This window comes from Gallus gallus, chromosome 27 (assembly GCF_016699485.2).
Source record: "Gallus gallus isolate bGalGal1 chromosome 27, bGalGal1.mat.broiler.GRCg7b, whole genome shotgun sequence".
NCBI lineage: Eukaryota > Metazoa > Chordata > Aves > Galliformes > Phasianidae > Gallus > Gallus gallus.
This window is the reverse complement of record NC_052558.1, coordinates 4,075,491-4,102,964: the sequence shown is the minus strand read 5'-3', so window position 1 is coordinate 4,102,964 and position 27,474 is coordinate 4,075,491. Positions and strand designations below refer to the sequence as shown.

Here is a 27,474-nt window from a genome sequence, read left to right as displayed (position 1 = left end):
CCTTCATCTCTCCCCCTCTTTTGGGGGCCGCTTTGGGGGTGCCCTCCCCTAAAGAAGGAAGGAAGGAAGGCGGAGAGAGGAGAGAGGGAGGGAGGGAAGCATCCCGCATCCCTCCCGGCAGCGCGGTGGGAGCGGCCGGGGCGGAGGCAGCGGCCGCCCCCCCCCTCTCCTTCCTCCTCCTCCTCCTCCCCCTCCTCCCCTCTCCGCACGCCGGGGCCGCCCGCCCGTCGCCGCGGGGGTCGGTGCGGCGGAGGCCGATCTCGGGCCCCGCGCTGCCCCGAGAGCTCCATGGTGCGGGAGGGGGGCATGGCGCGCCCGCCCTACAGCTCCGCTCAGGACATCCAGATGGACGTCTTCGACAACGCAGCCCTCCAGGTGACACCGCGGGGGGGGGGAGAGGGGGTCAGAGAAAGCCCTGGGGAGGGGGGGAAGCTGCATGGAACCCCCCACCCCCCCCCCCCATCCCCTCCCCCCACGTCCTACCAGTGGAGGTTCGGTTCCTTCCCCCCCCCGTATCCACACTGCTCCCCCAAATCAAAGCAGACAGCGGGAAGTGGGGGTGCAGCCCCCAAGTTTTTCTTTTGGGGAGGGGGGCAGCGCCCCCCTTTACTGCATCACCTCCCCACGGCTGTGCCCCCCCCCCCCCCCACCGCAGCACCCCAAATCCAGGGGTGGGTTCACAGTGCGGGGGGCACAGGGAAACTTTTGGGGATGGGGCAAACTGTGCAGCGTTGGTGTGTGGTGAGTGCGACCCCCCCCCCAAAATAAACCTCTATCCGCTGGGTGTGGGGTGGGGGGATGCATCCTCTGGGGTGGGGGCATCTCATGTTCCCCTCCCCTGCAGGCTGGGGAGGGTCAGGCAGCAGTGACAGCGTGGGTGGGGACACAGCCGAGCCCTGGGATTGAGGGGCAGCTTTGCCCATCACTGTGGGGGGGCTCCATGGTGCTGCCCCACCCCGGGGCCTTCACCTCCTCCAGCACAGAGGGATGGAGCCGGGAGGGGGGGGGGACAAGGACCTAAAAATACCGGAGACCACCGGTGGCAGCTGGGCCCAGCTGTCCTTTCTGGGGAGGGCATAACCCCGCGGCTCACACCCAGCACCCCCCCAGTGTGCTCTGGTTCTCCCCCCCCCCACCTCAACATATCCCACAGCCCTTATGGGGGCACTGTCAGCCCCCATGGGGGACACCGTGGGTGCAGTGGGGGGGCTCGTTCTTGCTGAGGGAGCTCTCACACGTGTGTGTGCGTGGGGCTGGGGCATGTGACAGCGAGGGGGTGGCATGGGGATGATGGTAGGGGGGGTGTTGCTGCTGCTGTGGGCCCAGCCCCCCCCCCCCTCCCCCCCAGAGCATCCTGCCCCCCCCCCACTCTGGTGTGTGGGGGTCTGGGGGTGCTGAGTGGTGGCTGCAGGAGGGGCAGATCTCAGCAGCTCCCGGTGCTCTGTTCTGAAGCGATGTTGCTGGGGATGCTGGGGGGGTGATGCCCACAATGCCCCCCCCAAACCTGTCACCCCCCTCTGCAGGGCAAGTACAGCAAGCGCAAGAGCCGCTTCAAGCGCTCGGATGGCAGCACCTCGTCTGACACCACCTCCAACAGCTTCGTCCGGCAGGTGAGCATGGGAGGGTCTTGATGGGGGGGGGCACACACCCCCTGTTTGGCTCCTCCCCACCCCCCAAGGCACATATCCTCTGAGGCTGAATGGGAACAGCCTCTTTGGTGGCCCTTGACCCCCAGGGAGCTGTGTGGGGGGGGTCCTGGTTTGCAGCTGAGCGTTGGTGGGGGGGCACAGCCGTTGCAATATCTGAGCCAGATCCATCTGTGCCCCCCTGATGGAAGCAGAGACCAGAGGTTACCAGCCAAGGCTGTGCCTGCTGTCCCTCCTCTCCCCTGCACAAGGGTGGGGCTGGGGGCATCCACCCCCCATATCAGGAGCCTTTGGGGTCCCGGGACATCTCCTACCCCTTTTGATGCTGAGAAGGGGGGGGGAGGGCATGCAGCCCACCTGGCATCACCCCCGCCCTCCCCAGCCCCATCCACCCACCGCTGGCTTGGCACTGTCCCCCCCACCCCCCCCCGGCCCAGGCTAAATATACCCCGGCAGGCTGCGGGTGTCTGAAACCCGACCCGCGGGCGCCCCAGCACGCAACGCCCGCCCCCCCCCGGCCCACTCGCCCCCAGCCCTGCCACCATGGAGATGACCGGCAAAGACCACCTCGCCGCCCCGGTGAGCATCCCCCCCCCCCCCCCACTGCCACCCCTTCCTGCCCCTCCTCCCTGTCCCAGGGTTTGGGGTCCCCCTTGACTTAGAGGGGCTGCAGAGTGAGCACCCCCCAGCAGCCCCTCCAGCCTGGCACCCCAGTGTGCCTGCTGCTGCCCCACAGTCCCTCCTCCTCTGCCCCCCCCCCCCCGGACCCCAGGCTGTGATGTACCCATGAGAAATGGCTCAGAGAGGGGGTGACTGATCTCTGCTCCCCGTGGATTTTTTGGGGGGAGGGTTTCCTGGGGGGCTGCTGCCCCATGGACGGTGGTAGTGTCTGTGCAAAGGTGTTTGGGAAGGGTGGGGGCTGCCTCAATGCAGGGATTACAGAGGACCTAGGTGGGGAACGGCACCCCACAGGGTTGGTGCCTCTGCTGTCCCCATGGGGGTCACAGCCCCGGGGGTCTCCCCACCACCCCCCTCTGTGGCTCTAACCGCAGCATGGGGTGAAGCGAGGGGCTATGGGGGGCGAGCCGAGGCTCCAGCTGCAGCCTTGTCCTGGGGTGACCCCCAGCCCCCCATACTGTGCAGCCCCATTGCTGCAGGACCCCTGGGTGGTTGGAACAGAGCTGTCACTGTTGCTCTTCCCCCAGCTTGGTGCAGAGCGGGGGGACAGCTGGGGTGCTGCTGGCTCTGGGGGGGTCCTCGTCTCCCTCACAGTTTAACGAGAGGCCCGGAGCCCACTGACAGCGGGACGGGAGCGGGGTGTCACGTTCCGTGCCGGAGCAATGGGAACAGCTGCACCGGTGCTCGGCCTGCCGTAACCCCGGCACGGCCCCCCCGGCTCAGGGGAAACTGAGGCACAGGCTGGGGGCGTGCACCCAGCAACGCAAGGGGTCCTTTGGGCACTCACCCACGGGGCTGTCCCCTGGGTGGGCGTCACTGTGCAGGATTTGGGGGATGCCTCAATGCCAGAGTGATGGCTGCCTGCCGGGGTTGGGGCCAGCACCAGGGCTGCTCAGCATAGGGCTGGGGCCGGGGCTGATTGTCCCTACTGTGGGGCCGGGACTGAGCCTTCTCCACGCCATCACAGGGCTCAGCTGAGTCCTACACCAGCCGCCCCTCGGACTCGGATGTGTCACTGGAGGAGGACCGCGAGGCGCTGCGCAAAGAGGCTGAGCGCCAGGCACTGGCACAGCTGGAGAAAGCCAAGGTGGGACTGGGGGAATTGGGACCCTCATCGCTGGGAGCCTTCCGTGGGGCACCGGCTCTCGCTGTGGGGTTTGAGGGGGATGCTGCCGCCACTCAGCCTCTTCCCACCTGCAGACGAAGCCAGTTGCATTTGCTGTCCGGACGAATGTCGGCTACAACCCGTCTGCTAATGATGATGTGCCCGTGCAGGGCATGGCCATCTGCTTTGAGCCCAAAGACTTCTTGCACATCAAGGAGGTGAGGGTCTGGAGTGGTGGGGTGGGGAAAACAGGAGGCTGAGGGCGGCGGGGACTTGGAGATGGGGGTTGGCAGGGCACGGGGCTGAGGGTGGCAGGGTGTGGGGCTGCTGTGCGCCGTCCGTTTGCAGGCTTTGAGGTGTTTTCTGTGTCCATTCCCTGGTGCAGAAGTACAACAACGACTGGTGGATCGGGCGGCTGGTGAAGGAGGGCTGCGAGGTCGGCTTCATCCCCAGCCCTGTCAAACTGGAGAACATGCGGCTGCTGCAGGAGCAGAAGATGAGGCAGAACCGACTGAGCTCCAGGTTCTGCCCACCCCCTCCGGCCCCCTGGGACCCTCACGCAGCCCCATGCTTACCCCTCTCTGCTTCTCCCCTCCCAGCAAATCGGGTGACAACTCCAGCTCCAGCCTTGGCGACGTGGTGACGGGGACGCGCAGGCCCACCCCTCCGGCCAGTGGTAAGGATGTCTGGGCTCCCCATGGGGAGCAGGGCTGGCCCGGCACAGGGCTGGGGGGCCTTGTCCTGCTGGGGACTGGACGCCTCTCCCACTGCCCCTCCTGCAGCTGGGTCCCCTCTTCTACCTTCCCAGCACTGGGAGGGACATGCAGCCCCCCTGGTCCCTGCGTGGGACCAAAGTGCAGCCCCACATTGCACACTCATGCACACATCCAAATAAGCGTGCATGGGGTGCCCCCCCAGCCCTGGGTCCCTGCACTCCTCACATCCCCTGCTCCCATCCACTCCCCCCTTTCACCACCATTATCACTGTTCTTCTCTCCCCTCCGGCCCCGGCGCGTCCCCAGGTGCCCTGGACACACCTAGCTTTGCCTTTGAGCCCGATGAGTTAGAGGAGGAGGAGGCTGCGGAGACCCACTGCTCCCCTAAGAGTAGTGTGAGCAGTGTCACCACCCCCCCCGCCCACTCCAAGCGCATCCCCTTCTTTAGGAAGGTAACAGAGCCCAGTCTGGCCCACGCCTGCCTGCTGCACCCTGCCTGCCCTAACACTGCTGGGGGCTACGGGGGCACTGTGGGGTGAACTGGTCCGTAGCTGCTCCCCCTGTGATCCACAGGATGGATCATTCCATGGATGTATCCCTCTGTCATCCATGGGATGGATCATTCCGTGGCTGTATCTCCCCCATGGTCCATGGATGGATCATTCCATGGCTGTATCCCCCCATGGTCCATGGATGGATCGTTCCATGGCTGTATCCCCCCATGGTCCATGGGATGGCTCAGTCCATGGCTGTGTGCCCCCTGATCCATCTGATGGAGCAGTCTGTGCCCCCCCCTCCCCCCCACCTCAGGGCCCCCCGGTGTGCGCATGGTGTGTGGCACAGCTGTGTTTGTCTCCCCTGCAAATGAGAGTGGAACATTCCTCCCCCCCAAACTGGGCACGGTGCTGGGGGGCTCGGGTGCAACCACTGCACGGGTAGGGGGGTGCTGAGGTGCTGCTCACCCCCAAAGCCTCGCAGAGCCCCTGCTCACACCCCAACGCTAATCAAGAGTAGGGCAGCATTAATACAGAATGAGCTCCACCGGCACGATCTCCCTTTGCCATTGGAGCTGTGCCCCCCCTGGGCTTCCTGGTAACCCCCCAGCCCAGTTTGGGGCCTGAAGCCCCCTCCCACAGTAACACGCATGCCTTGTTTGTCTCCCCCTGCCCGCCCCGGCGCCTCGGGACGTAGCGAAGCAGAAGCAGAAATCGGTGAGTAGCGTCAGGACCCCTGGGTTTGGGGCAGGGGAGGGGGGGGAATGGGTTTGCTGCCACTCCTGGGGCATCCCCGTCCCTTGGCATCACCCTGGGCTCCTGCTGTGCTCCCCGGCCCAGTGTGAGCCCCCTGACCCCCGGTGCTGCCCCCACAGGCTGAGCACGTGCCGCCCTACGATGTGGTTCCCTCCATGCGGCCCATCATCCTGGTGGGGCCGTCGTTGAAGGGCTACGAGGTGAGGAGTGGGGACCCCAGGGTGGGGGGGACACACAGAAGGCCACATCAGTTCCATGCACTCCTCCTCCCCTCCCGCAGGTGACAGATATGATGCAGAAAGCACTGTTTGATTTCTTGAAGCATCGCTTTGATGGCAGGTGAGGCGGGGGGCAGCGGGGCCTTCTGCTCCTTGGGGGGGGAACTCAACCCCACTGGAGAGCTTTCAACCCCATGGGGGGCCCTTAAGCCATGGGGGAACCCTCAACCACGTGGGAGGCCCTTAATCTCACAAGAGGGGCCCTTACCCCACAGGGGACCTCTAAGTCCCATGAAGGACTCTTAGCTCTATGGAGGCCATCAGTCCCTCCCTGGTTTGAGCAGGTTCTGCCCTCAGGGAGAAGGAGTCTCCACCTCAGCCTCGTGCTTGGGGTGGGAGGAAGGGCTGGCGGGAGGCTCCTGTGGGGAGCAGGTGTTTGATGGGGGTGTCTGGACCCCCGCCAGCCTGTGTCCTTCTCACAGGATCTCCATCACGCGGGTGACGGCCGACATCTCCCTCGCCAAGCGCTCTGTGCTGAACAACCCCAGCAAACACACCATCATCGAGCGCTCCAGCACACGCTCCAGCCTGGGTAAGGCGGGTGCAGCACCTCGGCCACCCCAAGCTCCCATCTGTATCAGCCCAGCAGTCTCCTGCTCCCTTCCCCTCCCTCTTGGGATGCTCAGCGTGTGTCCCTCCTTCCTGCACAGCCCCTCCGCTCTGTGGGGTGATGAGTGCATGGGGCGAAGGGCACCTGGGACCCTCGGATCCCACTGTCAGTTTGACTCAGTCTCTCTTCCCCTCCTCCCTTTTACCTTCTCTCTTTTTTTTCTTTCTTTCTTTTTTTTTTTTTTTTCTCCTTTCCCTTTTGGGGTTCCTCCCCTCTGCACCGCTTCCTTCCTCCCCTGCTCCTGATACAGATGTCTTGGGTATGTAGCGTGTGCTCCTCGGGTAGCGCGGACTGGGGGACAGCAGGGGATGCAGCCCCAAGGGTCCCTGTCCCCCCTACCTGCTCTACTGCAGGGTCTGAGTGCAGCCTCTGCAGGCTCCTACCCAGTGCATGTGTACAGGGGGTCTCAGCCCCTTCCTCCCCTGGCACTGGGAGCCCACTGCCACCTCCCATCCGTGGGGCTGGGGTGCTGCTGGTGTGGCTGAGCCTCTCCTGGCCCTGTCCCGCTCCCCACATCCCATCTCCAGCAGCCATCCCCACAGCCCCCCTTTGCTGTCTCCACGCCCTTGTGACGCCCTCTGTCCCCCCACTCTGGCAGCTGAGGTGCAGAGTGAGACGGAGCGCATCTTCGAGCTGGCCCGGACCCTGCAGCTGGTGGCCTTGGACGCCGACACCATCAACCACCCGGCCCAGCTGGCCAAGACCTCCCTGGCACCCATCATCGTCTACATCAAAATCGCCTCCCCAAAGGTGAGTGGGGGCCGTGGGGCAGGCAGGTGGCAGCGGTGGGGCTGAGGTCCCTGTGCCCCCCACCCCACGCCGCCCTCTCTCCTGCCCCAGGTGCTGCAGCGGTTGGTGAAGTCCCGGGGCAAATCCCAGGCCAAGCACCTCAACGTGCAGATGGTGGCCTCCGACAAGCTGGCGCAGTGCCCGCCTGTGAGTGTCCCCACCCCAACCCCTGCCACCACCCTGCGGCCATTGGCTCCGCCCCCCCAGGCAGAAGCTCCTCCCACCACCTCATCCTTACGTAGGGATTCCACCTATCCTGGCCCCGGGCTCCGCCCACCACCATATTGGGTTATGTAGGCTCCACCCCCGTGTGGCAAAGGCTCCACCCACCACCATATTTGGGTACATATGCTCCTCCCCCATGTGTCAAGCTCCGCCCAGCACCTTTTTTTGGGTACATCAGCCCACCCACTACCTTATATGGGTAAATAGGCCACACCTCCACATGATACAGGCTCTGCCCACCTCCTTATTGGGTACACATGCCCCCACCCACTACCTTATATGGGTATGTAGCTCCCACCCCCGTGTGTACAAGCTCCGCCCATCGCCTTATTTGCATCCATAGGCTCCACCCCCCGCTCCATTGCAGTCAGCAGCTCCGCCCTCGTGGCAGATGCTCCTCCCACCATCCTGACCTGTAGGCTCTGCCCTGTGCCCATAAGCCCCACCCCACCGCAGTCTCCCCCTCCAGGAGATGTTTGACATCGTGCTGGACGAGAACCAGCTGGAGGAGGCCTGCGAGCACCTGGCCGAGTACCTGGAGGCCTACTGGAAGGCAACGCACCCCCCCAGCAGCAACCCCCCCAACCCGCTGCTCAACCGCACCATGGCCACAGCCGCGCTGGCCGCCAGCCCTGCGCCCGTCTCCAACCTGCAGGTACAGGTGCTCACCTCCCTGCGCAGGAACCTGGGCTTCTGGGGCCGCGGGGGCACTGACAGCACCCCCAGCCCCCAGGAGGAGCACGCGCTGTGAGATGGCGGCAGGGCACCCGTGGGACCTCCCCGTGGGGATCAGGGACACCCCCAGGGATCGGGGACACCCTGGGTTTTGGGGACACCCCGGGGAACAGCTGCCTCCCTGGGGTTGCCCCCTCCTCCAAGGCTGTGCTCCCTGCTCCGTGGTTGATGCCACCCCTGTGCCCCTGGAGTCACCCCCCCCCCCTACCCCGGGATCCGCTCCCCACCCCGGCTTTGGGGCCATCCCCCTGTGGTGAGGTTCTGCTCTCCATGGATCAGGGTCACCCTTTGGGATCTGCCCCCTGGGGTTGGAGTCTCTCTGGGGATCCATGTCCCCTCCGCACAGCTCTGCGGAGCTCTCCGGGGTTATAGCGAGGACTTACGGGAGCTGCTGGGGGGGCTGAGCCCCCGGACACCCCTGACCCCCCCGGGTCTGGCAGAAGAGGCCATATCCAAGCCGAGGTGGTCCCGCAGCCCCCCCAGGGCAGCAGGCAGAGGAAGGACGTGTGTCCTGTGTTGTCTGTCGCTAATTCCTTCAGCAATCAGAGCGCTGCTCTGCACCAACCCTGACCCCACCACCTCCCTGCTCCGTTCCCCCCCACACCCTCCCACTGCTCTGGCCCTACCCTGGTGCCCCCCCCCGGTGCTGGATGAGACCCACGTCTGGGCTGCATGGCACGGAGTGTGCAGACTGGGCTGGGGCAGGAGCGCATGTGCCCCCCCTACTCACGGAGCCCCGCGGTGTGCAGCTAACACCCCCCCCCACTAACCCATCCATCTGTCCTTGCACGGTGTGGTTGCTTCTCCCAACCAGGGTCCGTACCTGGTGCACGGGGAGCCGCCGGGCGAGGGGAACCTCCGGGAGGGGGGGCCCATCCCACCGCCTGCCCGCGCGGCCCCCCCCCCGCCGCCTGTCCCGCCAGGACACCTTCGACTCGGAGACCCCCGGCAGCCGGGATTCAGCCTGCACAGAGCCCGGCAACTCCTGCATGGACGTCGAGACCGATCCTGGTGAGGAGGACCCCCGGGCCCCCCCCGGTCCCCGTGGTGCGTGGGACGAGGAGCGGGGCCGGGGACCACGGGGACGTGCCAAAGGCCACGACCGCTACTGCCCGGAGCCGCCGGAGCCTTTGGGTCTGGACCAGAGTGACACAGAGGGCTGGGGCCAGGAGGTTTACATCCGCTAGGGTGGGGGGGTGTAGGCAGGGATGACCCCCCACCCCACCCCCCCAGCCCCAGTGCTGGCTTTGGGGCCAGGGGTTGCACCCCGCTGGGTGCCTTCGCAGGCCATGTGCCCAAAGCCTGTTCAGCTGTGCCATGGGGTGTCCCCCGCCCCACTCTTGGTATTGAGGGGGGAATCTCCCTCCCACCGCAGCCCCCCCAGCATCCTGAGGTGCCTCGGGCCTTTCCCGTCCCACAGGGAGAGCAAGTGACCAAAGGGGACATGCCTGTGGCTGGTGTGTCCCCGTCCCCTATGGCACAGGGTGGGGGGCTGCGCTCTCCTTCCTCCCCAGCCCTTGCCTGCTGCCTGCCTGCAGCCCCCTCCCCAGGGTGCACCCGCTTCTCCATGGTGCTCTTTGTCACCCTGCTGCAGGGGGACCCCTGAGCTGGCGGTGGGGGGGGGGTTCTCTGCCAGCTGTCCCCTCCCCAGCCAGTGCCTGCCCTGCAGCTGTGGGAGGGGTGCATGTGTGTGCCGTGTGTGCAGGGTTTTGGGGTCCCCACTGGGTGCTGCCTGCCTGGGGAGGGGGGGCATGGTTTTTGCATGTGTTTGCATTGGAGTGGGGGAGGGTTTTGCCTGTTTTTGGTGTTAGGGGGCAAATCTGAGCCAATCTGGGGAGGGGGGGTGGTGTCTAACACGTGCTAACAGCTGCCCCAGCCCTGGCCTGCCACAGTGCCCAGCAGGTCCCGGGGGGGGTCCTGTACTATCCCCCCCCCCCTTTCCCTGGGACCATGGGGTGCACCGAGCAGCACCAGGCCCTGCCCCCCCAACCCTGCCAACCCCCTCTGTGCCACCCCCTCTCCGTGCCTGTCTGCTCTTTCCCCATCCAGCTGTGTCCGTCTGTCTGTGCGCCTGTCTGTCTGTCCCCCACCCCAGCTCTCCCAGGGCACTGCCTTCACCTGTGCCCGCTCTGGGGTGTCCTTATCCCTGTGCCCCCACGGGGGTCACAGCACTGGGGTGGGAACACCCCATGGCCAACCCTCGCAGTGGGGCTGGGCTCACCTCTCGCCCCCCAACCTTAGGGCGATGCTGGGGGGGCCCTGGGGTCGCTGCCTTACCCACACCACCAGCCTTGCCAGCCCGGGCCGGGGGGGCTCCGGGGCGCTCAGCTCTGCCGCTGCCAAACCGCCTCCGCCCGTTGTGTGCCTCAGTTTCCCCTTTTTTGCGGGGGGGGGACTCGGTGTCACTGCCTGCCAAGTGCTTTGAGACCCACCTGCACCGGTGCTTGCCCCACCGGGGCCGGGCAGCTGGGCCTCCCCCCCCGCCCCCCCAAGCCCTCCTGAAGGGCAGAGGGACGTCCCGTATTTATGTCACACCCCCCCCCCCCCAAAGTTTATTTAAAGACCCCGACAAAGTGTATTTTATTTATTTATTCTCCTTGGTGTGTGGGGGGACTCGCCCCGCTCGCTTGGTTCTTTGTAATAAACATTTCGGTGAGATCTCCCCGCGGCTGTGCCTGGTGGGGGTGCGGGGGGGGGCGGGGAGGGGGGCTGAGACCACGCACAGCTCAGCTCTGCGGTGACTGCAGCCTCTCCTGGTGGGGTTTGGGATCGGCCGGGACCTGCCCGGCTCCTGGGGAGGGACACGTCCTGCTTTGGGGTGCAGTGGGGCTGTACACGCTATTTACAGGGAATAAATACAGCGCCGCTGGCTCAGGGCTGCCGGCACCTCCACTCGCTCTTCTCTGGCCAATATTCAAACGCTTTCCTGCAGGGAGACGTGAGGACATCAGTCCCTGCTCCGAGCCCCCCCTTACCCCCCCCAGGACATGGGGACATCGATCCCTTCCCCGCGGGGCCGCTCAGGGCACCCCATGCCCATACTCACTCTCGTGGTGGAGGCGATGCTCGGCACACCAGCCCAGCCTGGCAGGGGCACACCTGGTTGATGCTGAAGGCCAACCCCCCGGGGGGCACATGGCAGCTCTGCCCCAACTCCAGCCGCTGCTGGCACAGCAACTCGCCGTGCCTCCGTGCACAGCAGCCGCCCGCCCCGCAGTCCTCATCCCGTTGGCACCGTGCTCCTTGTGGGGGGGGGGGGGGGACAAAGAGAGGGGTTAAGGGTTGAGTCCCCGCAGCCCCGTGCGGGTTGCAATGGGCCCTGGGGGCTGCGAAGTCGTTCAGCCTCATGCGTGTTGCAGCGTGGGTTGCAATGGGTCCCGGTGCCCGCAGCAGCTCTGATGAAGGATGATGGCACCAACCCCACCTCCATCACATCCTTCCGCTCCCGGGGTTGTGGTTATGGGCTTCCCCACCCCCCCACACCCCACCCCATCTGCTGCTCACCCTCCTGCCCGTCGGGCACGGGCTGCTGGCACTTCCCAAAGGTGCAGAGGAGGCCGTGGGCGCAGTGGGTGTCGCGGCGGCAGTACTGCCCGGCGGGCCGCGTGGGCAGACACAGCCCGAAGTGTTCATCACAGAAGTGTCCGTGGGCACAGGGGGTGGTGGGGCCGCACGGGGTCACCTGTATGGGGGGCGGAGCAGTGGGGTCAGGGGGCCCGGATCCATCCCCGCCCCTGGGATGGTTCTGGAGGGCAGCACAGGGTGGGATTGGGTTCGGGTTCTGCGGGTGTCGATGGAGCCGGGGCTGCTCAGGAGGGTGATTTGGGATCCGTGGGGTCCCGGCGGCTTTAAGGGGCTGCTGGCTCACGGGCACCCACCCCTGGAAGGAGGGCACTGCCGCTCTATGCAATTTTCTCGCAGGAAAAGAAAACCCCGAGCATAAGGGCCGCCGCCCGGATGGTATTTGAGGCGGGGGTCCCACGCATCACCCTGGCAGCCCGTAAAATTCCTGCTCCAGGTGAGGCTCGAACTCACAACCTCGGCATTGCTCCGCGTACTGCCCTATAAGTACCGCGCGCTGACCGATTGCGCCACTGGAGCGCCCGCTGCCGCCCGCCGCGCCCGCGCCCCCTCCCGACCCGACCCCGCATCCACCCCTCCACCCCTCCATCCCCATCCCTGCATCCCTCCATCCCCATCCCTGCACCCCTCCATCCCTCCATCCCCATCCCTGCACCCCTCCACCCCTCCATCCCCATCCCTGCACCCCTCCATCCCTATCCCTGCACCCCTCCATCCCCATCCCTGCACCCCTCCATCCCCATCCCTGCACCCCTCCACCCCTCCATCCCCATCCCTCCACCCCTCCACCCCTCCATCCCCATCCCTGCATCCCTGCATCCCTCCACCCCTCCCGCGTTACTTCTGCTTTTTCCCGTCACCCCCCCGGGGACGCTCTCACCTCCTCCGCGCTGCCCCCCGGCCCGGCGCTTCTGCCCAGCGCGGCTCTGTCGGGCGGGTGTTGGGGCAGAGCGTACATCCAGGCCCAGAGGTGCGCGGCGGCGGCGGGCAGAAGCGCGGCGAGGATGCAGAGGAGCGCCGGGAAGGGCTGCATGGCGCTGACGGCGGTGGCACTGAGGGGCTCCCGGTGGGCGCTACCTATTTGTAGCCCGCGGCCCCCGTCGCCCCCCGCTGCTCCGTGTGTTTGCACGCCTAATGGGGAAGGAGGAGGCAATCAGGGTTTAAGGGATTAACGTAATTGCAGCCTTCCCCTCGCTGGGTGCTGCAGCCCCAAAGCAAACCGCCCCCTCGGAGCAGTCTGGCTCCGGCGCCGTCCCTGCGCTCGGTGCAGCTCCCCCCGCGCCCGCGGGGGTGACGAGCTTTGCACCTTCCCTAACGGCTCTGCTAACGAGGTGTCCGCCGCCCGGCCCTCATCCCACGAGCGAACCGCAGACGGGCTCCGCTGGGGCTGCAGGCAGTGCCGTATCCCCGGGCTGCCGGGGGCTGCGCTCCCCCCGCGCCCTCCGATCCGCTCTGCAGTGAGGCGAACACAGCGGGACCCTCCCGGTGCGGTGCTGCGCTCCGTTGTCCGCTCCGTCGGACTCGGGGACACTTCGGGCCGTCCTCCCCGCGGTCCCCGTCTCTCTACCCCGGGCTTCGGTTCCCCCCCGCCCCACACACAGCAGACGCCGACGAGTGACGCGGTCAGGGCTACCCCGAGCGGAGCGGGACCGCCACAGCGCTCCGAGCTGACGCCCCCCCTCCCCCCCCGCAGCTCCCCCGGGGCTCAGCCGGGTCCCCCCCGTCCGCCCCCCCGTGTTTGCACAGCGGCTCAGGGAGCAAATATTGACCCGTCGTCCTCAGGTCCGTACTCCCCCATCTGCCCCCCGCTGGCTGCGGTTAATCCCCCCCTCCACAGCCCCGGGGAGGGGGGTCTGGCTCTCCCCCCCCCCGCATTCCCGCTCCGCGATTCGGCTCCGCTTCGCTGCTGCCCCGAAGCTGCGCCCTATGAGCCCCTACGGGGGGGTTGGGGATGGGACCCCCTCTGCACGGAAGCGCGTGCAGAAGGCTGCGTGCGTGCATGAATGTGCAACGATGTGCAAAGCCGCACTCGCAGCGCTCCTTGCAGACGGCGCAGCGCAGCGCGTGGATATCTCTGAGTGCTCCATGGGGTTTTCCCGGCAGAGGGGGTATAGCTCAGTGGTAGAGCATTTGACTGCAGATCAAGAGGTCCCCGGTTCAAATCCGGGTGCCCCCTCATTTTGGGGGGGTTTCCTCCTTTTTGGACCCTTTTTATCCCATCCCCCCACCCCCAGCAGCGGCAGCTGAGCGGTGGTCGCGCAGTGCTCGCCCGCATCCCGCTGTCCGTGCGCAGAAACGTCCCCAGGAGAGGGCAGCGGGACGGGCAGCGCCGCGTTCGGCTCATGAGTTAATTGCAGCACCGGTGCGACCCATCACCTTCATCAGCCCCCGTTCTGGCGGTGGGGATGAGATGTGGGGCTCTGCTGCTGCCCCCGCCCCTCGGCCAGGACCCCAAAGCCGCCCCCGGAGGGTCCTCAGGGCGTGGGTTGCGCGTTTTTGGGGTGCAGCCCCTCTGCCCTTCCCCGGGGTCCGGGCTGCTCCGCACGGCCGTGCCGGCCGGGGGGGGTCTGCGGAGCAGCCCGGGGGTGGGGTGAGCAGCTGTGGGGCAGCGGGGTGAGGGGGGCGAGGGGGCACCGCCCGTGGGGCGAAGGGTGACTGCACGCGGGATGAGGCATCGCTGCACGTGAGATGAGGGGATACCCCTCGCGGGATGAGGGCACCGCGCCGGCAGCACCGCGCCCCGCACCCCCCGGCTCGGGCTCTGCCTCCGGCCCCATCCCCACCCCCGGCACCACCCCTCCGGCTCCACCCCCGGCTCCGCTCCAGCTCCGGTGGCGGAGCCCCGTGCCCGGCGGGGGCTCGGCGGGTGCCGGCCGCGATGCGCGGGGGGGCCCTCATCCTGCTCGGCCTCATCGCGCTGTGCGGGCGGCGCGGGGCGCGGGGTGCAGGTAGGGGCCGGCGCGGGGAGGGGGGGGAGGATGGGGTGAGGTCGGGGGTCGCGGGAGCGGGGGGGCTTCGTGACCGCGGTCTCGCGTGGCCGTGGACGGAGAGCGGCTCCGGCTGTGCCTATCCCAGGGGAGGGGTCGGGTCGGGTCTGGGTCCGCGTGGCCCCCGGTGCGTGGGATGCCCGCAACCGCTGAACCCGCCCGCGGCGCGGGGCTCCCGCACCCAAAGGGAGCGCGACCCGGAGCCGCAGAAGCCGTTCCCTGCCCGTCCGGGGGGTCCCCGCGCGCAGCCCCCCTCCCCCGTGCCTCAGTTTCCCCTCCCAGAGGCGCCGAGAGCAGAAACTCAAAACCTCGGGGAGCTGCGGGTTCGGCCCCAACCCCCTCCTCACCCGCTGGTGCTCCATCCCAGGGCGCGGATGGGGACGGCGCCGCTGGAGAGGGTGCCCCAGGAGCAGCGAGTGGAGGGGGGACCCCCCGGCTGGGGATGTCCTCAGCTCGGACCACCCTCTGCTCGTCCATGGACGCGGCTGTGCCGCTGCCCCATTGCTGAAGCCCTGCGGTCGCTGTCATTCCTTGGGCTCCGTGCTCCTCCTTGCACGCCGCTGTGGGGCCGTGAGCTGCTCCGGGGGCGCTCTGGGGGCGTTTTGCTTCCAGTCACCCTTCCGACACAGCTGTCCCCCTGCCCAGGGCTGTCCCCGTGCCTTTGGCCACCTCACATCCCTTCCCTGCACCCCATCACAGCGCTGCTCGCTGGGGTTGGGACACTCGTGGCACAAAGTGCGTCACTGCTGGGGGACACATCGCACTGTGGGCCCCCACTGACACTTCCTTGCTCCCCCCAGGACCCCCCGAGGGGCAGCGTGGGGCCGGGCAGCCCCAGAGGATGCACATCAGCCAGGACCTGGTGGGACGCAGTCTGCTCATCGACACACTGCTGGACAACGAGACGCGCATTGTGGTGAGCTGGGGGGGTGTGTGGGGGGGTCCAACTCCACACCACCCAGAGCTATTTCCATTCTGGTGGAGCCTCTGGCTCTGGTTTACCATGTGGGGCCGGATCCTGGCAGCACGGGGGGTAATTACAGCCTGGGCAGAGGCAGCTGTGCCCGGGGGCACCTGGGGGTCAGCACTGGGGATGCTTTGCTCGTGGCCGTGCCACGTTGCTGGGTGCTGTGCTGGGGGGGCTCTATGGGGAAGGCTGCAGCCTCCATTGTGCTATTGGAACCGAGTGGCAGCGGTTTCACCTCTGGGGATGGCACTCCGTTCTCACCTCCTGGCTGCGCCTGATTGCTGCCCGCAGTGCACTCACTGCTAATTGTGGGGGGTGCATTCCCTGCAATGAGGGCCCCCACTCTGTTGAGCTGTGAGTGATTCCGGTGTTTTTGTGGCAGCTGAGTGTGGATTCGGGAGGGGGGGGATTCGTTCTCACCACGCAAAGAGGTGCTGTGGGGAAAGGGACCCCCGCGGGGAGCTCTGCAGGGTCCCACCAACCCCTGCTGGGACTGCAGCTCTGTGTTGTGGGACAGAGGGAGTGGAAGTGCTCCAAAAAGTAGAGGAAAACCCAAAGCACCGAATCCTGACTGGGAAGGGCGTGTGACTGCTCACGTGGCTCTGGAGAGGGGACTTCCTGGGGGCTCCGTGGCTTTGGGGTCACTGCACCTCTCCCCAAGCAATGCAGGCTCCGGGTGCGGCAGCTCATTGCGTTCCCACGTGGCTGAGCATCCAAACCCCCTCCTAAATGCTGCTGTGACCGAAGCGAGGCGGTGGGCGCCGGGCGTCCTGGTGACTCAGTGATGAGCTCAGGAATTCAGCAGCCAAATGCTCTGTGCTGCCCCGGCTCCTGCGCTCCATCCCAGCTCCTTCCCCCGGGTTACTGGGAATGCATTGGAATCCACTGGCTGTGGGGCTCTGTGTGGGGGGGTTCAGCCCCTGAGCACCCCACATCCCAGGGTCCCAAAAGCCACACGTCCCGTGCATTGGGACGCAGCGGTACCAGCACAGCCGTCCCCGTGCCTCAGTTTCCCATCCCTGAGCTGCCCAGCACCAGGGTTGGCCGTTGGAGACTCTGATGCCTTTATTTGCTCCGCTTCTCGTGGTCACTGCAGCCGCAGCTCCCAACCCCTGGCTCCAAAGCAGCAATTCCTTCCCAGGAAGGCTGCATCTGCTGTGCTGAAGTCCCTCATGAGTCACATCTCCCTCCTGCCAGCGCTGCGTCGGACTCGTGGTTCCTCCACTCCTCTCCAACTTCTCAGCCCCTGCGCGGCTTCGCACAGGGCGTTTCTGCTCCGCTTCCATTGCTCTGCACTGAGATGGTGCCCGTGGGTTTTGCATCCTTGCAGAGCTCTGCACGGTGCTGATGCTGTCCCTGTCCCCACTGCAGGAGGACAACCACAGCTACTACGTGTCCCGCACCTATGGGCCAGGGGCTGCGCGCCGCCAGGGGCTGTGGGTGGACATGGCAGCAGCCGACAGCAGCCACGTGAAGGTCCATGGGATCCTCTCCAACACCCATCGGCAGGCCTCGGTGAGCCCGGGGGGTCCCAGCTGCTATCCATCCTCCCCATGGCGGCAGCGGCTGCCCCATAGCCTGGGGGAAGCATTTGGGTCTCCCCAGTCCCATTGCTGTGGCAGAAGGGGATGAGCCATGGGGGGGGGAGGGGGTGTTGCACCCTCCCAGCCCTCCGTGTGCCAGCCCTGGGGGTCGCTCCAAGCTGGGGGAGCCCAACATCCCCATCAGCTTTCCCCCTTTCTGGCTGCTGTCCTCATCCCATCTTCCTCCTGCAGAGGATCGTCCTCTCCTTCGATTTCCCCTTCTATGGGCATCTCCTGCGGCAGGTGACGATAGCAACTGGAGGTGAGTGGGGTCGGGGACCCGGGGTTGAGCACGGGCACTGAGCTGACCCCCCCCCCCCCGCTCTGCTCGCTCAGGTTTCATCTTCATGGGGGACGTCATCCACCGCATGCTGACAGCCACGCAGTACATCGCACCGCTCATGGCCAACTTCAACCCCAGCTACTCCCGCAACTCCACCGTGCAGTACTTGGATAATGGTGAGCACCTCCCGGAGCACAGCTCTGCCCTGGGGAGCAAAGAGAGGGGTGAGGGTGTGGGGAAGGGGCCCTGGGGGTCAACGCAGGGTGGGGAGAGGTGAGAAGAGTGACCCGCTGTGGTGTCCCCCCCAGGCACGGTCTTTGTGGTGCAGTGGGACAAGGTCTACCTCCAAGGGAAGGAGGACGTGGGCAGCTTCACCTTCCAGGCTGCCCTGCACAGCAGCGGCAGGATCGTCTTCGGGTACAAGGAGGTGAGGGAGAGGGTCGGGTTTGGGGACCGAGGCGCTGTGGGGCTCAGTGGGGCCGTCTCCATCGCACCCTCTCCCCATGCAGATCCCGGTGCCCGTCCTGCAGATCAGTGCTGCGCAGCACCCCGTCAAGGCTGGGCTGTCTGATGCCTTCATGGTCCTCAATGCATCCCCCGAGGTGCCCGGTGAGTGCCATCCCCTTCCTCGTGTCCCACATCCCCGGGGCAGCTCCTGTGGGTTAAGTGCACTGGGCTCCTCCCCAGCTTGCAGCCCTGGCCTGGGGGTGCCGTGCTCTGCAGGCCCTGCGCTGCTTGCATGTGAGCTGCAATCACCTTGTGGGCATCCAGCTGCGAGGCTGGGGCAGAGCAGCACCCATGGGAGTGCTGAGGGGTGAGATGAGCAGCTCAGGGTGCTGCTCCCCACGCCCCCCCCCAAACAGCAGCACATGCACCATGCAGCCCTGGGCTGGGAAACGCGTGGTGCATGCATGTGTGCACGCTTGTTGCGTGTGATGTGAGCTCCAGTGCCAGCAGGACGCAGCACACACGTGTCTGCACACGTGTCCCACACGTGACACACGCTCCAGGCGCGGGGCGAGCAGGCTGGAAGGGCTGCTGCAGCCTCTCCCTTCCCCTCCTGTACACCCAACCACGCTCCTCGTGCTGCGCCCCGCGCCGCGCTCTGCTCGTTATTTCTGGAGCCAACCATCTGGCCCTCGTTTATTACCCATTCACAGCAGTTTGCATGGAAGCCTCGGGGGCTGCTGCCCCCCTCCCCGTGGGCTCCTGGAGAGCACTGAGGGACGCGAGAGGGAACGGAGCTGGAAGAGAGACAGGGATGGGGATGGGGAGGGGGCTGTGTGCGGCTGGACCACCTACGGGCCCTCTGGGGAGGGGGGGCAGAGAGCTCCCAGCTGCTCCTGGAGAGGTGGGGAAGGGGATTTCCGTGCCCTGAGCCCCCATTGCTGCTGCTCGGCCTCCCCTGCAGCCTTCCTGCTGCCCCGTCCCACAGGAAGAGCCCCGACAGCAGGGGGTGGCCAAGGGGGGCTCACACCAACCCTAAAGCAAAGCTCCCGCTGCAGAGTCGCGCCGCCGGACCATCTACGAGTACCACCGCGTGGAGTTGGACACCAGCAAGATCACCAACATGTCTGCTGTGGAGTTCACCCCGCTGCCCAGTAAGCCGTGGGGGAAGGGTGGAACCGGGGCTGTCCCACGGGGCGCTCCGTGGGCACTGTGTGGCTCCAGCACCCCGCTGAGCAGACGGGCTCTTAGCGCTCACATCCACACACGTGGGGGAGAGCAGTGCATTAATATGGAGCGGGGAGTCCATCTGTCACAAAGGGTCACCAAGGATGCTCACTGCTGGGCTGGGAGCAGCCCGGTCCCACCGTGTCCTGCAGACACCTCCCAGCCTATTGCTGTGCTGGGCAATGCTATCATTGCATATATGAGTGCCATCACACCTCCCCTCTCTCTGCAGCTTGTCTCCAGCACCGGAGCTGTGAGGTGTGCGTGAGCTCCACGCTGACCTTCAACTGCAGCTGGTGCCACGTCCTGCAGAGGTACTGCGATGGGTCACTTCTGCCTCTCCTCTTGCTGGAGATGTTCCCGTAGCTCTGCGCTGCAGGGCCAATCTCTGCTGTTGCTGAGGGGTTTTTAGTGGTTTTCCCTTTTCTTTTTGTTGGAGTGATGCTGGCAGTGGCTCACGGTCAGTGGTTTGGTGGTGGTCTGACCTCAGGGCATGAATTGGAGGAGCCACTTCCCGAGGGTGGGGCGCAGTCCCAGGGCGGTGGTGCAGAGCTGGGACAGCAGTGGGATGGATGGGCGCTGACGTCAGTGGGATTCGGGTGGGATCCGCTCCATGCTGGGCTTGGGATTTTGACCGGGTGCAGTTCAGGTCCCTGACACCAAAGGACTGCAGTGCCCCCGGCCATGGGGACAGCCCCTGCCCCTTGGGATGCTGCTCTGCCCTCCTTCAGCCGCAGCAGGAGAGCCGCAGAGAGGCTGCGCAGCACCGGAATGTGGAGCTGGCAGCAGGGGAGGGGACCCACTAACACAGATCCTCGTGCACAGCGCAGGGGATGCTTCACCCAGCCCTGCTCAGGCTGCATCCCGGCTGTGCAGCCATTCCATGAGGCCTCAGCAGGGACAGAGCAGGGCTGGGGGCGCGGGCACCCGGTGCAGTTTGCTGGCTCTGCTCTTCCCACCCATGGGATGGTGGTGGGTCGGTGCCCGGGGGCTGCCAAAGGCCACAGAGCTGCCTCAGTCCCCGTTTCTGTGGCTGCTGCTTTCCTGATGTCACTTATAATTTCTTCATTGTGCTTTTCCTGCCCAGATGTTTCTGGGGAGAGGGAAAGGAAAACACAAACAAACCCTTCTGGAGCTCCCAGCCTTGGCGCAGAGCGCAGGGAATGGAAACTTGCCGCTGTCTCTGTATCTTTTTCCTATCTCTCCGCTCCTCTGTTTTCCTTGGAGGAGCAGCGCTGACCATTTTCCACCTCCGTAAAGAGGAACGTTTGGGTCCTTCCAGCACAGCTGCACTGCAATCCCCACATCCTCAGAGAGCAGTTTGCATGTAACCCTTCCGCTGCGCTGCTCCTCGCGCTGCTGCTGTGGCACCGCCGGGCATCTCAGGGGCTGCAGCGGAGCAGCAGATGGGCACTGCTGCTCGCTCCGTGGCTGCTCTGCATCCCACCTGCTGGGGTTTAATGCTCCCTTTCGCTGCAGGTGCTCCAGTGGCTTCGACAGGCATCGTGAGGAGTGGCTGTCCTACGGCTGCGCCCAGCAGGTAGGGCTGGGGCTCTGCGCTGGGAACGGGGCTGGGTGACAGCGGGCACATCCCAGTGCCAAAATGCACTCTGAGCTCTGCTTTGGGTGGACGGTGTCCCTTCAGGTTGCCCTGCTGTGGCACAGGGGGTCTGTGCATGGCGGACATCCCCCCTTTCCTCCATGAGGAGAGCCCAGAGGTGCCCCAGCTGTGCCCCCCCCGGGCTGTGTTTGCTCCTCAGTGTGACCCCAATCCCCTCTAAGCAAGGAGGCGGCCTTTAGGATTGGGGTTTTCTATGTCCCTGTTAGCACATCCCCACGTTGGACAAAGTCGTTTCTTTGTCTCGGAAAGATCAGCTCTCTAACCAAACATCTGTTTCTGCTTTGGTGTTTTGTTGTTTTGGTGATTGTTATTATATATATATATTTTTTAATCTATTTTATTTTTCCCCACTGAACGCTCATCCCTGTTCTCTGTTTACCAAGAAAGAGGGAAAGGGAGCTCACGGGACTGATGCTGAGGGCCCGCGATGCAAGCAGGGCAGGCTGGCACCAAACCTCCCCCAACCCACCGCCCCCCAAACCTCTCCCACTCATCCCCCCACGCCCCAATTTCCACCCCTTCTGGGCTCTGTCTCTCCTCCCAACCCTCCTCCAGCCCCACCACGACGCCTCCAGCCCCGCTGTGTCCCCCCCCAGGCAGACACCAAGAGCTGTGAGGACTTAGCAGAGGACGACCGCTACTCGGCCCCCCCCGACGGCTCCTCCTCACCGCTGGATGAGGACATCGCCACCCCCACGGCCTCACTCTTCATTGACAGCCTCACTACAGAAGGTGGGACGCTGTGGGGTCCCCGTGCTGAGGTGGGGGTCGCTGCTCTGTGGGTCGGGGCTGGCGGTGGTGCAGCAGGGCTGTGATTGCTGGGGAGCACGGAAAGCTCCAAATGAAGGCCCCCATTTCCCCCCCCCCGAGACGCCCCTGTGCTGAAGCTGGATAATCCCATCACCGCAGGGCTCCCTCCTCCGCAGGTATCGCTTCCATTTTGCTGCTTAATAGTCCCTAACGCAAACTGCTAATTAGAATAAATAGAAAGGAACGTCGGTAATTGTCCTTCAGCCACGGGAAGGAGCCGGGGGGGGGACGGAGCGCGGGGCTGACGGAGCTGACTTTGATAGGAGCAATGGAAGGAGGGGGGGAACGCGGCACCACCGAGATTGTTTTGCAGCTCCTCGCCGGTTCTTGGAGTGAGAACAAGAGCCTTCCTGTGCCAGAGTGAAGCATGAAGTTAATTTGTAATCTTGGAAGCAAACAAACGGCCAGCTGCATCGGGCAGAGGGCTCCATCGGGAGCAGCGCAGCGGGGAGGGAGATGAGGATGAGGATGAGGATGGGGGTCTTCAGCCCTCTGCATCTCCCACTCTGCCTCCTTGGGAGAGTCCCACACCTGCAGTGCTGGCCCAGAGCTGTGGCTCATAGGGGCGCTGAGCACCGTCCTGGTGCACCCTGGTGGGGAATGAGAGGGAAATGGGGCCGGGTGTTGGACCCCCATGAGAAACGTCCACGGAGCAACAGCCCTCCAGGTTGGGTGGGGTGTGTTGGCAGCACAGCCAAGTCAGCCCATGCCCCCTTATTGCTCTGCCTTGCTGAGTTCAAGGGCTGCTCCCCAGGGGTCTGTGCTGCACGAGGCACCTTTGTGAAGGCAGGTATGCCACGCAGCGTGTGCCCATGGTGGTGTTTCATTGCTTGGGGTGTCCTTTTCTCCCTTCATTTGAAAATGCAGCGCCTGGGGGTGGGTGTTGGCAGTGCCCCGTATGGAGGGAAAGGGGGGGGGGGGGGGGCACAGAGAGCGTCTCAGTGGGCTGTTAACTATTTTTGCCCTTCCTTTCCTCCTTCAGACGACACGAAGCTCAACCAGCAGGCAGGCAGTGAAGGTAAGGCCCCGTCGTGTCTCTGCCTGCACACACTCTGCTCCGTGTTACAGCTGAGAGCTGTGATCAGTCAGCAGGGTGAGCTGGGGGCTGGAAAGTTGCAATCAAGATAAGAATCTGATCGTCCTTCCCGTGTTAAGCATTGCTTCAGGTTGTGCCACGTGAGAGCTGGGGCTGATCTGTTTCACCCTGGTGCCTTTGTCTGCACTTCCCCCTTTTCTCAGTGAAGGAGGACTGTGAGCCTTCTCTTTCCACACAGCTCCCTTTCTCTGCAGCTTTTACACCACGTCCTTTTCCTTCCCCAGCTGCGCCAAAGGGCACTGTGAAGTTCAAACATGGGGTGTCCTTTCTGTGAGCCCAGCTCTGCCTCTTCCATCTCTGCTCCCCTGAATTGCAGCTGAATTTTCAGCCCCGTGCAAAGCAGAGCCCAGCCCTCTTCATTGCAAGCAGCTCCTGGAAGTTACGTTGGCTAAAAAGTGGGTGCAGCATCAGTGCCAGTGCAGGCACAGGGCCTTTGAAATGCATGAGCTTCCCAGGCTCAGCCAAATTGCTCCTCAGATGGCTGGTAATGTCACTGCTGATCTATGCCATGTCTGGGCTCTGAGCTCTGTGCAATGGGGTACACATAGCCGAGGGCTGGGGCAAGCTGCAGGGCTGTGGGTAAGGTGCTGAGGAGCCCTCAGCATATGGCTAATGGCTTTCTGGCTGAGTGAGCAGCCAATATATAAGGAATAGGGATTGGATGGAGGGGGGAATTATTATATGGTCACGGTTTAATCCTTTCTCTGCCAGCTATTGTCATGTAGGAGGGATGCTGGAGCTCAGCCCTCAGCTCTCCATGCGCCTCACCCTCCTGTTGAACCAGGCTCAGGGCTCCAAGCGTCCTGCCTTGCTTTTCCTCAGCCCTCAGCCCACTTCCAAGCCCAGCTGAACCCTTTTTGCAGGTGTGGGAAACGACCTCCCTTCCGCTGCGGTGGGTGCCCCCATTCACACCGGGACCATCGTGGGCATCGTGCTGGCTGTGCTGCTCATCGCAGCCATCATCCTCGCTGGGATCTACATCAACAGCCACCCCACATCCAACGCTGCCCTCTTCTTCATCGAGGTGAGTGGGGATCCTTGCCCTGCTCCCATCCCAACCCTCCCGAGCAGAGCACAGACGTGGGGTAGATTGCACATCTGAAGGCTCTTTGCATTATCCTGCAGTCGCAGCCACCTCCCCCCTTCCAATTGCCAGCGCTTTAAACTTAGGCTCATTCTACCCACGCTGCTTTATTCTGTGCTCTCTCCTGTGCTCCCATTCACACCTTGCCTTTTCTCCCCATTCAACCTCAGCCTCTCCTGCCTTCTCACACGGAGCAGTTCAGTTCCCTTGCCTGGCATCGCAGCCTTTTCAGTTGCCCAGCTGGATTTTATTGACTGAAATCGTCAGGCTTTGCTGATAGATGTCGTGCCATCAGCTGCTGTGGCAGCGGTGCTGTGAAGGCTGGGAATGGCAGATTTTAATTCTCAGGAAGATGGGGGGTCTGACAATCTCCATCTGCTGCTAAAAGCCCGAGGAGTGCACAGCGCAGGGCAGCAGCGGGCTGAGTCCTGCCATGGGAGCAGTGATGCAGAGCCCTCACCTCTCCTTGTCCCCCACTGCCGCCTTCCTCGAGCGCTCATCTCTCCTCCATCTGTCCCAGCTGCAGAGCATCCATCCCTGTGGCCTTTCTCAGTTCAGCATTGGTGCATTTATCCTTGCAGCACCCAGGCAGGATGCAGCGCTGCCGTCCCCGTGCTGCAGGTGGGGGAGAGGTGCGGGGGGTGACCCTCTGTGGCCGCCCCATCTGTTTCCCACAGCAGCACACCCCCATTCTGGCACTCATATGGGATCTCCCCTCCAGGTCCCATTTCCACCCCGCTCCCTCTGTTAACCCTATCGGTGGGTCAGCCCAGTCAGACCGATGCATTGCAATGCGCTCCTTAAAGCACAAAACACGGCTTCCCTTTCTGAAGGTCCACAAAGACGGCCTTGTTTCGGGACTGAGCTGCGAGTTTCCAGCAGGCTTGTCCTGAAAGGCTGCTGCTCACAGCTCCTGATGGCTCTTTGTCCACGTCCACAGCGAAGGCCACATCGCTGGCCTGCCATGAAGTTCCGCAATCACACCAACCACGCCACGTACTCCGAGGTGGAGGCAGCCAGCCACGAGAAGGAGGGCTTCGTGGAAGCAGAGCAGTGCTGAGCGCTTCTCCCCCTGCACCTCCGACCTCCCCAGCTGTTGGAGTCTTCTGTTATCCCATCGCAAAGTCTTTCCCCTGTTGGAAAAGGAGGAGCAAGTAGAGGAAAAAGACCCGATGGAGCGTTGGAGAAGGAGTCGGGGCTCTTTCCTCCCCCAGCCAAGCACCAGCTTCTCTGCTCTGCTCTGCAAGGATGGAAAACCTGTTTTATTCTAAGAGCAAAACCCTTCGAAGGATTCGCCTTCAGAATGTCCGTGAGCCGTTGGCTCTGAGGCACGTTCTGCCATCCCGTTAGTTTGCTCAGTTGGAAGCTGTGACTCTCACCCTGAAGGAACCAGAGGCTGAAGGGGAGAAATGATATCTTAGGCTCCTGCAAAGCCATGGCATGGCCACACATCCAGCAGGGGATGGGGACAGAGCTCTGCCGTGGTGGCACCCAGAGGTGACCCCAAGCACACCCAAGGGAGCTTCCCATAGTGAGTAATGAAGGCGTACGTGCCTTGAGATCACTGAACATCTGAGAAATGCCTCATTAACGTCCCCGTATTCAGAGTGTTCTGAAGTCAATGGGTTCCCTACGACTTCTCCTTGCCGTGGCAGTGATGGGCCCTCGGTCTGCACTGATGCTGGATCATCAATTCCAGGATCCGGCCCTCGGAGAGGGGCTCAGCACTGCACCCCTCGGGGCTGCTCTGCTCTTCTGGGCCATCTGCAGAGATGCTTACGCTGCTTCCACAGCCAGCAGGGCAGGGCTGGGTCCCAAACTGGGGAGAGGTGGCATGAAAAGAAAAGGCCAAAGTCCAATGCCAGGTAAAGTTTTCTTTCTCCTACCAAAAAAAAAAAAAACAAAACAACCCAGCATTGGTTATATGGGTTATATTTTCTCCTTATCTTTTGATCCTCGGTTATTTATTCTGATATCATCTTTGGAGCATATTTCATCCGCTGGCTGGTTCAGCTGCCACCAGTGGTGCTCACTGCCAAAGGCAGGGTCTGTCTAATTAATGTTTTCCTTCTCATCTGCTGAATTTATATAGCCATTAAAGATAAATATGGATGCTTTGTGGCATTTAGACCCTAGATTATACTTCCTCATACGTAGCCACGAGGGAGACTTTCGCTGCATCTTATTATGGCATAAAGGCACCAAATGCTTTCACAGGGTAAGTCAGGCTGAGTCGTGCCAAGCTGTTACGAGCCAGGCAGTCTCTCTTTACGTACATATTGAAGATAAACCTTTAAACCAAATGAAGCTTTTGATGGGAAGGTTTGGTTGTTTCCCTGAAGTAGAAAGAAGGGAGAAGAACGCTGTCCTTTAGTTTTTGCCCCGGATGGTTTTAAGCTGGTGAGGAGTTTTCTCTGGATTTCCACCTTTTTGAATAATGGCCTTATTTCTAGTGATTTTTCTTCGTATGCACACACAATAACAGCAAGGTTTGGAGGTATTCCTCTTCCCCACAGCCTCTCAGATGCGAGGTAACATCCAGCAAGCCTGCAGTGCTGCGTGTTCGAAAGAAAAGAGACTTTAAACGCAGTGCAATGGAGCTGTATGAATCACTGCTGCATTACTGCAGGCAGAACCTCAAAGGGGTTCCAAGGAGGATCAGATACTCAGGTGGAGCAAAGCAACATCCAAGTGCCATAGCATAGAAATGATGGAGACACGTGGAGGACGCTGTGGGACAGGCGTCAAGTTCTGAGTGCCTGCGGTCAGAAAGGCTTCATTTTTGGGGTGTTTTTCCTGCTCAGAGCAAAGAACTGCAACCAAGCAGGCTGTGCTCTGTGTGGTCAGGTGTGGTGCTGATGGCTCACGCCTTGGGGCAGAGCAGGGAGGTTCTGCCTGCAGTCGTGGGCAGAGGGGTCGGGTCCTGGCAGGGCGCACTGAGCTCAGCAGGGAGTGCTGTGCCACCCATCCTCCCTTCCATGAGCTGTGGGTGCTCAGAGCTCATGCCTGGGAAGCCCATGAGGCAGCAGGGACCAACCTTTGCACATGGCTTTGTCGTGGAAGAGGTCAGCTGTTACATTAAGACCCAACTGCAAGGCTGCTGTTGCCTAGAAGAAAGAGAGAAACGTCTTTACCAGCACTGCTGTCCTGCTGGAGCAGGGCGAGCTGCACCAGGCCCTGTGCATCCCATCGCCACTCTGATAGGGGTTAATCCTGCCCTCGGGTGCTGAAGCAAGAACACGATGAGGACAAGCAGGACATGAAAAGCAAAATCAGAACCTTTTCCTCCTGACTCCTCCCAGTAACTGCAGGCCTGCCTTCCACATACTTGAATTTACAGCACAGTCGGACTCTTTAGGGGGACTAAAAGGCACTTTAACTGTCTTTCGATGCAATGTATTTACTGTGGATTATCTGCATGGAATATAGTCTTAATATTAAAAAAAAATCTTCCTTTTTGGCCTGCTTTGTTCTCAAAATAAGGATTGTTGGTTACGTTTATGCAGACTTCAAAGCACAGCCTGAATTATTTTCATCCCCTGTGCTTTTAAAGGCCACTGTAGGAATACAAAGACCTTCTTTTAAAGACATCCTTTGGGTTTGGGTAATAACACATCTTATCAGGAGGTGTTCCCAGGACATATCAAGGATAAAAAGGGCTGTAATTGAGGTTTGAACCAAGGCTGTAATTTTCTTCTAATTTTATCTGCTCAACTTGTTGAGGATGGTAGAAGGCATTTCAGCTCAAACAATGA

General features: G+C 63.2%; 3 protein-coding genes and 2 non-coding genes across 6 annotated transcripts; 3 read left to right on the top strand and 2 right to left on the bottom strand.

Annotated features, from left to right (window-relative positions):
- Positions 1-212: 212 nt before the first annotated feature.
- On the top strand, positions 213-10,694 carry CACNB1 (calcium voltage-gated channel auxiliary subunit beta 1). Its single transcript, XM_015299528.4, is given in 15 exon segments — positions 213-375; positions 1,524-1,610; positions 3,292-3,411; positions 3,525-3,647; positions 3,815-3,951; positions 4,029-4,105; positions 5,337-5,356; positions 5,515-5,595; positions 5,676-5,734; positions 6,096-6,205; positions 6,882-7,033; positions 7,124-7,219; positions 7,767-7,952; positions 8,847-8,911; positions 8,913-10,694. Coding segments are annotated over 15 exon segments (1,707 nt in total). The 5' UTR covers positions 213-288; the 3' UTR covers positions 9,220-10,694.
- LOC100858629 (dickkopf-related protein 1-like) lies at positions 10,688-12,668 on the bottom strand. Its single transcript, XM_025144227.3, has 4 exons — positions 12,495-12,668; positions 11,537-11,714; positions 11,079-11,274; positions 10,688-10,958 (listed from the first exon to the last, which is right to left on the bottom strand). The coding sequence occupies exons 1-4, from the start codon at positions 12,645-12,647 to the stop codon at positions 10,904-10,906; spliced, it is 582 nt and encodes a 193-aa protein (XP_024999995.2). The 5' UTR covers positions 12,648-12,668; the 3' UTR covers positions 10,688-10,903.
- On the bottom strand, positions 12,043-12,133 carry TRNAI-UAU. The gene is given in 2 exon segments: positions 12,043-12,078; positions 12,096-12,133. It is a non-coding gene; the product is annotated as a tRNA-Ile (tRNA).
- Positions 12,669-13,718: 1,050 nt separating the features above from the next.
- TRNAC-GCA lies at positions 13,719-13,790 on the top strand. Its single transcript has one exon. It is a non-coding gene; the product is annotated as a tRNA-Cys (tRNA).
- A 631-nt stretch (positions 13,791-14,421) lies between these two features.
- On the top strand, positions 14,422-27,176 carry PLXDC1 (plexin domain containing 1). 2 transcript variants are annotated; one of them, XM_015299524.4, is made up of 14 exons: positions 14,422-14,562; positions 15,402-15,517; positions 16,940-17,083; positions 17,344-17,413; positions 17,488-17,610; positions 17,743-17,861; positions 17,944-18,043; positions 18,940-19,035; positions 19,341-19,422; positions 20,588-20,648; positions 21,326-21,461; positions 22,522-22,557; positions 23,499-23,659; positions 24,660-27,176. In XM_015299524.4, the coding sequence occupies exons 1-14, from the start codon at positions 14,493-14,495 to the stop codon at positions 24,777-24,779; spliced, it is 1,434 nt and encodes a 477-aa protein (XP_015155010.2). In that variant the 5' UTR covers positions 14,422-14,492; the 3' UTR covers positions 24,780-27,176. The 2 variants fall into 2 exon arrangements, with proteins under 2 accessions (XP_015155010.2, XP_015155009.2); XM_015299523.4 differs by having other exon boundaries at positions 18,928-19,035.
- Positions 27,177-27,474: the final 298 nt, after the last annotated feature.